The sequence below is a fragment of the Epargyreus clarus genome, unplaced genomic scaffold (assembly GCF_041222505.1).
Source record: "Epargyreus clarus isolate Ecla_fem2 unplaced genomic scaffold, WU_Ecla_fem_2.2 ptg000016l, whole genome shotgun sequence".
NCBI classification, from domain to species: domain Eukaryota; kingdom Metazoa; phylum Arthropoda; class Insecta; order Lepidoptera; family Hesperiidae; genus Epargyreus; species Epargyreus clarus.
Genome location: NW_027332224.1, coordinates 5,718,553 through 5,730,476, shown reverse-complemented (window position 1 = coordinate 5,730,476; position 11,924 = coordinate 5,718,553). Strand labels below are relative to the sequence as shown.

General features: G+C 33.6%; 1 protein-coding gene across 3 annotated transcripts in view; it reads right to left on the bottom strand.

The window, feature by feature from the left end:
- Window positions 1–5,322: 5,322 nt before the first annotated feature.
- LOC140748585 (acyl-CoA-binding domain-containing protein 5) overlaps window positions 5,323–11,924 on the bottom strand; it is a 35,228-nt gene continuing 28,626 nt past the window's right edge. For all 3 annotated transcript variants that reach the window (XM_073081410.1, XM_073081409.1, XM_073081411.1), the window contains 4 exons: window positions 9,950–10,040; window positions 9,428–9,528; window positions 6,571–6,695; window positions 5,323–5,684 (listed from right to left, as the gene is read on the bottom strand). In XM_073081410.1, coding sequence (XP_072937511.1) covers window positions 6,573–6,695; window positions 9,428–9,528; window positions 9,950–10,040 — 315 coding nt within the window. In that variant the 3' untranslated portion in view covers window positions 5,323–5,684; window positions 6,571–6,572. The remainder of the gene's footprint in view (window positions 5,685–6,570; window positions 6,696–9,427; window positions 9,529–9,949; window positions 10,041–11,924) is intronic.

Here is an 11,924-nt window from a genome sequence, read left to right as displayed (position 1 = left end):
ACTGACAGAACAACAGACGGAATTGCCAACTGACAAATGACGTCTCTTTCATATACACACAGACTATAAATGCCATAGAATAAACATTAGCACTTGGCTTCTGTGTTCAATGCTTGTGTTACTTGTGGTGTTTTCCTGAGCTTATGAAACAAAGTAGAGTGCTTCCCTTATTTAAATCGGGATGTAATACTGATCCAACCAATTTTCGGCCAATTTCTATTCTACCAACATTAAGTAAAATTTTTGAAAAAATTGTTTTAAATGAACTGTTTTGTGATTTATCTAAGGCCTTTGATTGTGTCCACCATGAGACACTGGTCAGGAAATTACACCACTACGGAATCAGGAACAAGGCTCTCAACCTTTTGACTTCTTACTTAAATAATAGAATTCAGAAGGTTGATGTAAATGGTACAAAATCGCCCGGTGCTTCTGTTGCAATGGGCGTGCCGCAGGGTTCAATACTCGGTCCATTCCTGTTTTTAATTTATATTAATGACTTGCCCTACTATGTAGGGAATAATCACGAGATTGTATTGTTTGCTGATGACACTTCACTTTTATTTAAGATTAAAAGACAATTAAATAATTATGACGAAGTAAATAATGCTCTCTCGAAAGTTATCCATTGGTTCAACATAAATAATCTTCTTCTTAATGAGAAGAAAACTAAATGTATCAAGTTCTCGTTACCCAACGTGAAGCATGTTGAAACCAATGTGTTATTAAATGGAACGGTTTTGGATCCCGTGGAGTCAACTGTTTTTCTAGGTGTTACTATTGACGCCAAATTGCAATGGGGCTGCCACATAGATAAATTGTCGGGTAGACTCAGTTCGGCGGCATATGCTGTTAAAAAAGTAGACTTCTAACAGATGTAGAAACAGCTAGAATAGATTATTTTAGTTACTTTCATAGCATTATGAGTTATGGTATATTGCTATGGGGGTGCTCGTCACACCTAAATGATATTTTTATATTGCAAAAGAGAGCTATACGAGCTATCTTCAGCCTGCCTCCAAGAGCTTCACCAAAAGAACTATTTAAAGAAATAAATATTCTAACTGTTATATCCCAATACATATATGAAAACCTAATTTATGTAAGGAAAAATATTGATAAATTTATAAAACGGTGTGACACGCATAATGTAAATACAAGGAACAAATATAACCTTTCTACACATGATACTCGTCTCCACAAAATAAGTAATTCTTTTGTGGGTTAATGTATACGTTTTTATAATAAACTGCCTATCAAAATCAGAAATTTGTCAATTAATAAATTTAAAGTTATTATCAAAAGCAAACTTAGTCGTAAAGCTTATTATGAAATTTCTGATTATATTAATGATAAAACACCTTGAGACTGATCAATAACAAAATTATTAGTTAATTAAGAAAATGTCAAAGTGTAGTGTATCTTGCTGAACAAACTTCTTTTTTTTTAGATAAATGTAAAGCAAGATACTGGAGCTAATGCTTTATTAATTATATGTAAAAATAATGGCATTTAAAAAGAAATAAAAAGAGAATAATTATTTTTAAAATAAAAAAAAGACAAACCCACTGAGTTTCTTACCGGATCTTCTCAGTAGAGGTCGCGTTCCGATCCGGTAGTAGTTTAAGAAAATATTGTAACTGACAATTTGTAAGTGCCGCCGTTGGCCTATACAAAATAAATATATTTCATTTCATTTCATTTCATTTCATTTCATTTCATTTCATTTCATTTCATTTCATTTCATTTCATTTCATTTCATTTCATTTCATTTCATTTCATTTCATTTCATTACAAATATAGTACACATGCGATCAAAATAAGTTTTTTTCTCGTTTTTATTATTGCTAGTGAACTTTACAGATCACTTGCCAGCATAACACGATATAATGAGAGTTCTTTTTACATGCACATGATTTCTATAGTTCTAAATAGTTAAAAAATAAGCGGATTGAAAATATTGAACTTTTCTCAGCAAAGCTTTTTCTAACAAATTAAAAAAAAAACAAGTATTAGTGTATTTATCTATATTTCCTAATTTCAGTCATAGTTCGAGCGATATAATATTTCCCAAAGGAATTCTTCATTTCATGGCAAAACTTAAAAATAAAAGGGAATTTAAAAGCTTCAACCACGCTTGAACTCATTGGGTTTCAAAGCCGAGAAATGGCTTTGAATATTAAGTGACCTGGAATTCACGCTAAGATGGCAACAGCCAAATAGGACTATTAAATATTGAGGCATAGATAAGTAAAGATTACTCACTCCTAACAAGAAAATGTACCGTTTTGAGAATTGAAATAGTTGCGTAAAAAGGTTTTGCCCCGTGTCCGTGTCCCTAAAATATTTGAAACAATTATTTATTTATTATGTAAATTACGCAGTATTAGTTATTTATTCGTAAATTTTCTCTAAAAATGTTTTTGTGTCAAGAATTCAAAAAAGAACTTACTAATTAGCCGTTTGTGGCTTCATTTTATTTCAAGGCAGCGAAGTATCTATACTAATCTATGTATTGAGGATACATAAACACAGAAAAATAAAAAACAGATTTTAATAATCCCATTTTATTTCATAATTACAATAACAAATCGGTACATAAAATCCCCAACTAACTTTTTACAAACATTGCATCCATTTTCCTACATATAACACAATATATTATCTTTAAAATACAACTCATATTTTACTCCTTCATAAAAAATAACATAAAAAGTTGCCATCATATTGTAAAATAATATTATTTTATAATTAAAAGTTCCCTTATTGAAAGAACGACCAACCAACTAAGTATCACCTATTCGTTATATTCCTTGCTTATAAGAAATAAATTATATTTCTTTGCAAATTGCAGAATAAATGTATTTACAAAGATGATTTTGCAAATGGTAATTTTTCCTGTATACGTCTTCTAAGTCTACATAACAATGTTTCTTTCAATTAAATCTGGTTTTTACCTTACATAAATGTGTGTGTGCTTTTAAAATTAAACAAATAGCTATACCCTATATCTATATATCACATAAAATTACATAACCAATGTACAACTTAACTAAATAGTGAAATGTATGACAGAATAGATTATAGTATAGTCTCCGTAAAACTGCTAGTCCGCTCTGAATATAGAAATGAATCGCGTCGCCATAGCAAATTGTATAACTACACCTGCTCGCAACAACTTCAGAGCTTACTAGCAGTTTGGCGCGGACTATAAAAATAGGTAACTAATTCTTTATATTCATAATAATAGACATGTATTTTGATATTTACTCAATAAGTATTGCTGCTTCAAGGCAAAATTAAATAATTGTAAATAGATTTTCATAGTAAGAAATGCATATTATTGCTGTTTTAAAATGATGCCGCGTCCGCTTGCCAAACCGTTACAAATTCAAACGTATGGATAGAGCTTTTGATCAAGTCAAATGTTTGTAGATGTATGAAGTTTGCTGCAAACGCCAAGGGCGCGAAAGCGGCATAAAGATGGCTACGCTATTGTCTATTATAATTGTATTATCAATGTTATCATAATAATACATCATGTCCACGATACTTTATTTGAATACCAATAAAGGATCGGTATTTTAAGCAGATATATAATTCTCTAATGCATAAAAAGTGCAAAATTTTGCATAATATATTTATTACCTGTTAAATTCCCAATTCGAGTTATAAATAAAATTATTGTAACCATGATTGTGTTAAATTTTTAAATTGCATGAAAAACTATTGAAGTAATAGAATATTACATAACAACATGTTAAATCAACGAAAAATAAAAAAAACACATCACTTTAATTGGAATGCAAATAAAATAAAAATAGTTTTTAATTGTTTTAGAAATCTTTCAATACCTCTATAACACACTCCATACTATATTTGTGTAAATAAAAAAGAGTATTAAAACTTTACAATATAAATAGAGATATTATATCGATATCTTAATTCGCAAATCAGCCAACTCCACATTTTGTCAAAATGTTTTAACACGCTTTTATTAGCTTGGGTTCTATGTATGTATGTATGTATGTATGTACGTAACAAAGTAACGGGATCATTAAACTCGATTTCTATCCACTTTGAACGTTCAGGTTAATTCAAAATTATCAAAAACCGATGACAATACACGATTTTAATAATTTTGTACCATTGTCCTTATCAACATCCTCAGGATTAACGATTTTCGAGGCGAGAGAAAGCCTTTCCTATCAAAATAAAAAAAAACATTTTGACAAAAAGTGGAGTTGACTGATTTGCAAATTAAGGTATCGATATAGCAATATATTTTGAATATAATCTAAAACTTGTGACAAAATTAACTTAATATTAGTATATGATAGGAATTTCTGCATAGACCAACTTTGTTTTAAATACACTTTACCGAATTCAAAAGGAAAGATTAATAAGTATTATGTTGTCTTCTATGCGATAAATTAGACACCTGTTAAGTTTTGATAATTCTTTTTTTTATCCCAAAACCATAGATTAGTAAAGATACTTCGCCGCCTTGAAATTGAATGAAGCCGCAAATGGCTTATTATAGTAAGTTCTTTTTTTTGAATTCTTGACAAATAAAAACATTTTTAGAGAAAATTTACGAAAAATTTACTGCGTTATTTTCATGATAATTAAATAATTTATAATAATAATTTCAAATATTTTAGGGACATTTTAGCACGGAGACGTGGCAAATTTTTTTTACGCAACTGTTTCAATTCTCAAAACTGGGTACATTTTCTTGTTAGGAGTGAGTAATCTTTACTAATCTATGCCCAAAACTGTCAAAAATTTTTTTTTAATTATTTTGAACTGTTCAAAATAAAATGTATCTTTAAGAACATTTTTTTGGAATTTCAAATTATTGTTCTGTATATATCGCCTATTAGGTCTTATATATTGCCTGTTAGGCCTCTAAAGTGCCGTTCTCAAAGGTATGTTAGGTCTACCAATATAAATTGGGGATATTTCGTGCACTATGGCTCTTCACTCTGAAAGGCGACCCGTGTCCAGCAGAGAGACAGTAATATGTTGATATTTTCTCAAATTAAATAGAAAGTAGAATCATCTAGAAAATAGAAATAGAAAATCCAAACCAAACATGAAAATGCATACATTAGGAATAACCTTACACCTTAACCTCTCCCTATAACATACACACTTGCAACACAGTCGAAAATCGCCTGGCTAGATATATTAGCAACATATTCCGTTATAGAGAAGCTAATGAAATCGTTCATGCCATTTTGAGCCTTATCGTCTAACCAAATTGACGTTTCTGATTTAGTATTATATTTGTAAGAGCAGTAACAAAAAAATAAAATAAAAAACATTGAGAGTATTAAATATTTTAGTAAATGGACAACATATTTTAAAATAAATAAAAGCAACGAAATAAAATCATTATAGAATCTTTCAAAACGAAAAAAGTATGTCATGGATTAATACAGAAAACACAAAAATATTTCAAAGGAAAAAAAAAATGAAATACAGACTATATACATACATAGTTGAGAAGAAAAACTACACAGACTACGTAAACATAACGGAAAGTGTTGCTACATTACAAAAATTTGGAACATCACATAATTTAGATATTTGTTCAAATATCCGTGTGAGTGTTTACATCTAACGCATATTAATAATGTTGTGACTGCCTCGTACTTGTAACGTGGGGTCGCTAAGGCCTGGAAAAGAAAAAAAAGATAATTTAATTTAAAAATATGCATAGACAAAAATTTTCTTTGTTTTTAAAGGCAAAGATAACAAATTGCCCAGAGTATTTAATTCTGTTAGATTTATTTCTCTGTTATTTCTCTGAAGTTGTTGCGAGCAGGTGTAGTAATACAATTTGCTATGGCGACGCGATTCATTTCTATATTCAGAGCGGACTAGCAGTTTTACGCGGACTATAACAGTGGATATGTGATGATTGGTGGTTGATGGTAAATGGCAGTAAGCCATTTGATATTTTGTGATCAACCACAGATAGAATTAAACCACTACTTAAAGTCGGCCGTAGAAGCATTGGCATCCCAGAGGACTTTTTTGTAACGCTTTGTGTTACAGTTTCTTCCTTATCACACCAGAACACGGCAGTACTTAACGCTTGACGAGTTGCGGGAAGACGCTACAGACGCAAAGACCTCAGCACTCAGACTCCAGCATCCAGAACTTGACAGCTAAAACCCCAGCCCCACAAGCCTGTGTGGTGTAGCTCCCGAGACCTTAGCCCCAGCGTCAGCAGGGCCCCACAGCAGCGCGGGCGGGTCCCCACTCACCGCTACGTGCGCCTGCGCTGCAGCCGCGCGGCGATGCGGCACGCGACGCGGGGCCCCCACTGCGCGCACTCACCGCTACGTGCGCCTGCGCTGCAGCCGCGCGGCGATGCGGCACGCGACGCGGGGCCCCCACTGCGCGCACTCACCGCTACGTGCGCCTGCGCTGCAGCCGCGCGGCGATGCGGCACGCGACGCGGGGCCCCCACTGCGCGCACTCACCGCTACGTGCGCCTGCGCTGCAGCCGCGCGGCGATGCGGCACGCGACGCGGGGCCCCCACTGCGCGCACTCACCGCTACGTGCGCCTGCGCTGCAGCCGCGCGGCGATGCGGTACGCGACGAAGGGCCACAGCGCTAGAACCAGCAGCGTGGGCGGGCTCAGCTCCTGCCACGGCCAGCGCCAGCCGCGGGACACTTGCTGTTGGGCAGAAACCACGAAAAATTACATAAATATCTCGTTAGATGAGGAGCAACGACAGAGGGGGGATATATGGGGAAGGGCTACTTAGAGGCCTTATTGTCAGAAATACGGCATATTACATAAATATCTGGTTAGACAGGGAGCTAAGACGCAGGAGGGATATATGGGGAAGGACTACTTAGCGACCTTATTGTCAGAAATACGGCATATTACATAAATATCTGGTTAGACAGGGAGCTAAGACGCAGAGGGATATATGGGGAAGGACTACTTAGCGACCTTATTGTCAGAAATACGGCATATTACATAAATATTTGGTTAGACAGGGAGCTAAGACGCAGGAGGGATATATGGGGAAGGACTACTTAGCAACCTTATTGTCAGAAATACGGCATATTACATAAATATTTGGTTAGACAGGGAGCTAAGACGCAGGAGGGATATATGGGGAAGGACTACTTAGCAACCTTATTGTCAGAAATACGGCATATTACATAAATATCTGGTTAGATAGGGAGCTAAGACGCAGGAGGGATATATGGGGAAGGACTAGTTAGCGACCTTATTGTTAAATTGCGAACGATGAAGACCGAAAAGAGGAAAAAAATACGAGGAAGGGAAAGGTTATCAAGGAACCTAAGAATTAGGACCCTCATTGCTAGCCGATGAGCGTAACTAATAGAGAGATAACGCAAGGGGGTCTAGGGGAAACCGGGCGCAGAATAACGAGGGAGGGCCGGTTAGAGGTATAATAAAGAAAGGCAGAAAGTAAAACAAGAAAACAACAAGAGTGGAGGAATGAATTAAGATAATTATATAGTTTAAAAAAAGGGTGTGTGTGTCAGCTACGACGCACGATTGGAGTTTACTCCTTACGAACGATAATTATGATATATATCGAATAGAAAAAAAGGGTAAATGAACGCATCTGCTAAAATGATAAGAGAAACAAACATATATCTGTAATTATTCGGATTATTTATATTACTTCAAAAATAGAAATGGGTCGTAATAATTTAATATAAGTATTACAAAATATTATATAAATATAAAATATATTTAATCAATTGATTAAAAATAATAATAATAAAAACACTAAATAAAAGATCTAGCTGTTCGTATTTAAAATGTATATTATTCATCAATGTAAACGATAAGCTTACCAATTAACCGCATCCATGTGTTTTTTGGATTCTTCTTCATTATCATCTAAATCAATTTCTTGCATATTTTCAAATATTTTTTCAACTTTAATCACTTGATGATTTGTTTAATAGTACATAAAAATACACGTATCAATGCATAGAAGTACAAGAAAACTTTAAAATCAAAACATTAAAACTTGATGGTTAGGTTGCTGTTTATGTACGTTGTATATAGATGTATACATGGTCGCATGGGTATAATAGCGCCATCTAGTGGCAAGTTTTATAAATTGTAAGTTTGCAAGTTTATCAATCTATGTATTTTGGTTCCAAATATTATAATGGTAACTTAATATAATTGTTTATATTAAAGTAAATTTTAATATAATATAATTATTTATATTTAAAACAATGTTAAACGTTTTATAACTTAAAACTTAATAATTATAATTTCTTTGCCATCTATAAAATATCCTTGTTGCAATTTACGGATGCAATTTATATGAGACTCAATAAACATGTTATTATATGTAATTTGGATTGTTTCTGAATGTTTTATAATTCTAGAATTCATTTAAAACGTATTGCTAATTTTATATAACTTATTTTGAACATAATTCATTAGCAATAATTCTGTAATAAATATTAAATAATACTGTTTTGATTTTGCCCGTTTATCGTTGATAGATGGTGCTGATCAATAATGCATCCATTTTTATAAGTTAAATTAATATATCAGTAACTTACAAAAGCCTTTTTATGTTAAAAACTTATTTTGCTCATATTATATCTTATTCAATTGCTTACTGATTTTATATGTTACTCTTCTTTAAAAACGTTCATAAAAGATTGTTAATCATATTATGGCGCCAATGTTCATATTTTTCACAGTGTTTATAAATGATCAAACCTATAACTTAATTTATGCAAAAACGTAAACAAATTAGTTAATGACGTTTTAATGTTTTATATATTGCTAATTATTTTTATTGTATTAATTACTTTCATATGGGATTTGAACTTACTGTATTTTAAATTAATAAAAGCACTCTTGATTCATATTTTGGTTAAAAACGCTACTTCCTTTTTGAGAGGATATGATGATTGTAATAATATTCCATCTCATTCTTTTACACGTTCAATCCTACAGATATATATGTTTGTCTCTTTCTACGTAACGCCTCAACTTTTCGTGTTACACTTGATTTTACTCCTCATAAAATTTTCGTACCGGGCCTTATAACTCAAATCGTTTCTTAAGGAGTAAACTCCAAAAACTAAAAACCACGCTATAATCCCTCAAGGAAGATTGTTAATCGTGATGAGAAGAATGGGAAAACATTAAAATCTGTTATTGTCATCGGTTCTTGATGGGTATTCAAAATAAGAAATTATTTGGACCGTTCAAAGTTTGTAAAAATCGAATTCAAAGCTTCCGTTACATACATACATGTCAAGCTAATAAAGGCACGGTAAAAATAGAACATACATAACAAATAGAGAAAGACAAGAGTAAAACAAGATAAAGTAACTGTGAAAAAGATAAGAAAGAGTGAGGGTAAAAAGATAAATATGTGAACTCACATCCAATATCCGCCTGTCCCCCTCCACGGCCTTGCGTAGAGCGGCCACGTCGGCCTCCAGCCTGGCCAGCGCGCCCGGCAGCTGCTCCAACACCTTCAGATCTAGCCACAAACATATATCTCATACAGTCCATGAGCTGAGAAAAGTGATAATATGTCATAAAGTCCAGTAAGATCAAACATAAAACGAGTAAAAACGCCACACCTTGTTTTTTATAATATAGGAGTAGCAGACGAGCATGCAGTCCACCTGATGGTATGTGGCTACTGCCGCCCATGGACATCTGTAATCAACCCGAGATCGGATTAGATATTCCTATCTAAGGTCGGCCACCTCGGAGAAGTATGTCTCCCTTACCACACCCTTCAAACTAGAACACAGCAGCGATTAACACTGGTGTTGTAAGGCAGAAATAGGTGTGGCGGTGGTGCCGCCGGAGTCTTACCACAAAGGGTTCTACCACCTTTAAACTGTGAAGCAGCTAAAGCAAACATCATTTAAAAACATTAAAAAAATACTTACGTGTGAGTTGAGAAGTGATTTGGTGTGCGTGACCGTTGCTGAGACGCGGGGCGGTCTGCACCGGCGTCGGTATGTCTGCTTCGGGTTCGTTCTGGAAAAAACATACGATATATTATATGAACGAGCTTTTGCCCACGGCATCGCTCGCGTTACGAAGTAACATTTTCATCCCCTATTTTATCCCCTTGGAGGTAAAATTGATCAAAATCCTTTCTTAGCGGATGCCTACGTCATAACATCTACCTGCATTCCAAATTTCAGCCCGATCCATCCAGTGGTTTGGGCTGTGCGTTGATAGATCACTATGTCAGTCAGTCACCTTTGAGTTATATATATTTAGATAAATAAAAATATATTCATTCAAATCTTTCAATAGGGCAAATAGGTTTACATAATGCTTATACGATCTACACGTTTAGGTACAAGAGAAAAACAATTGCCCATGTGTTACTTATGTGTTACCAGGGCCGGATTTAGACGTCTAGAGGCCTTGGGGCAACAAAGGAGTGGAGGCTCCCTGGCCCTAAATTATTTTCCGAATAAAATGAAGAAATTTTATCACTTGAGTTTTTTCAATAAATATTTTATTGTGAAACGCAGGTAGATTCTTCTAGTATTCATGTTTGTACAAAGTACTGTAGATAAAGGTAAAACAGCGAAAAAAAATATCAAAGGAAAAGATATACTTTTTTTTTACTAGTGTTTACTAGTCGGACTTAAAAAAATAATATCCGACGTCTCTATTGTGTGGGCCCCTCTTTTGTGGAGGCCCCGGGGCTGCCGCCCCGGTTGCCCTCCCTTAAATCCGGCCAGTGTGTTACCCATTGTTTATAAAAACAATATTTTAATAGTTTATACAAGAAGAACAGCTGGACAGAATGATTATACAATCTACGTTAATACCAAAGTAAAAGCAATAAATAATTTTCGTCAAATACCCGTGTTACATATGTGTTAGCCATATGTATATGCATATATTTGGTTTAATTCAATTGTATCAATTTTATTACTAAGTTTGTATTATCTACTTAATTGAAAGGAACTATAGTCCGATTCATAATTAGGTGTCCAAAATATAAACAAAGGTGTTGACCTATCAAGAAAATATGTTTCAGATGGTAGTTTCTTATTTTTGACAGTATTAAATCAATACAACGATAATAAAATAATAATCTAAATAAATTAAAATCAATTCACATTTTCCAATATTTATATTATGTCAATTTCATTTCATACAGTAATAATAATAAAAAACAAGATTTGTGGTAGAACATTAAATTGTGATAATGGTAATACCACAGTATAAGGATATATCCTTATACTGTGGTAACACAACCGTGATCCAAAACATTTTTTGTGCCGCCATTTCTAAGTTTCGTAGATTCGCCCATTGCCGAAGGGTACATACATACAAGACAGTTAAGAAATCGAGTTATATTTATCCAAGTTACTAGTCAGTTTTCTAGTTTTCAGTCGCCTAACCTAACCTAACCTAAGCCATAAAGTAACCCACAACATAAGGAAATATACCTTATATGCAATAACCACAATATTTGAATCACAACCTTTCATATAAATTTATGAACAATAAACCCGTAAAACTCCTAACTTCTACATTTGCAAACCTACACAAATCAAGTTAAAACTCTATCCACACATTTAAATTACATTTAAATTTTACATTTAAATTTATGTAAAGTAAAGTACGCATATTTATGAAAAATATCTTCCTTTTTCTTTACAAAGAGCACCCTTCGCCAATGGCATTTTGAATGGCGAAGCACCTATATACAACAATGACAATAATACTGACACTCGAACACACAGTCCTTCTGTTTCTAATTAAAAATTCTTCAAATCAACTTACATAGCCAAAAATATTTTAAAAATCCGTACATACATTTTTGACATAGTTTCAATTACAATACGTTAAACTGTCATCTTTCTTTTTAAACTGTTCATCAAAAAACTTGGA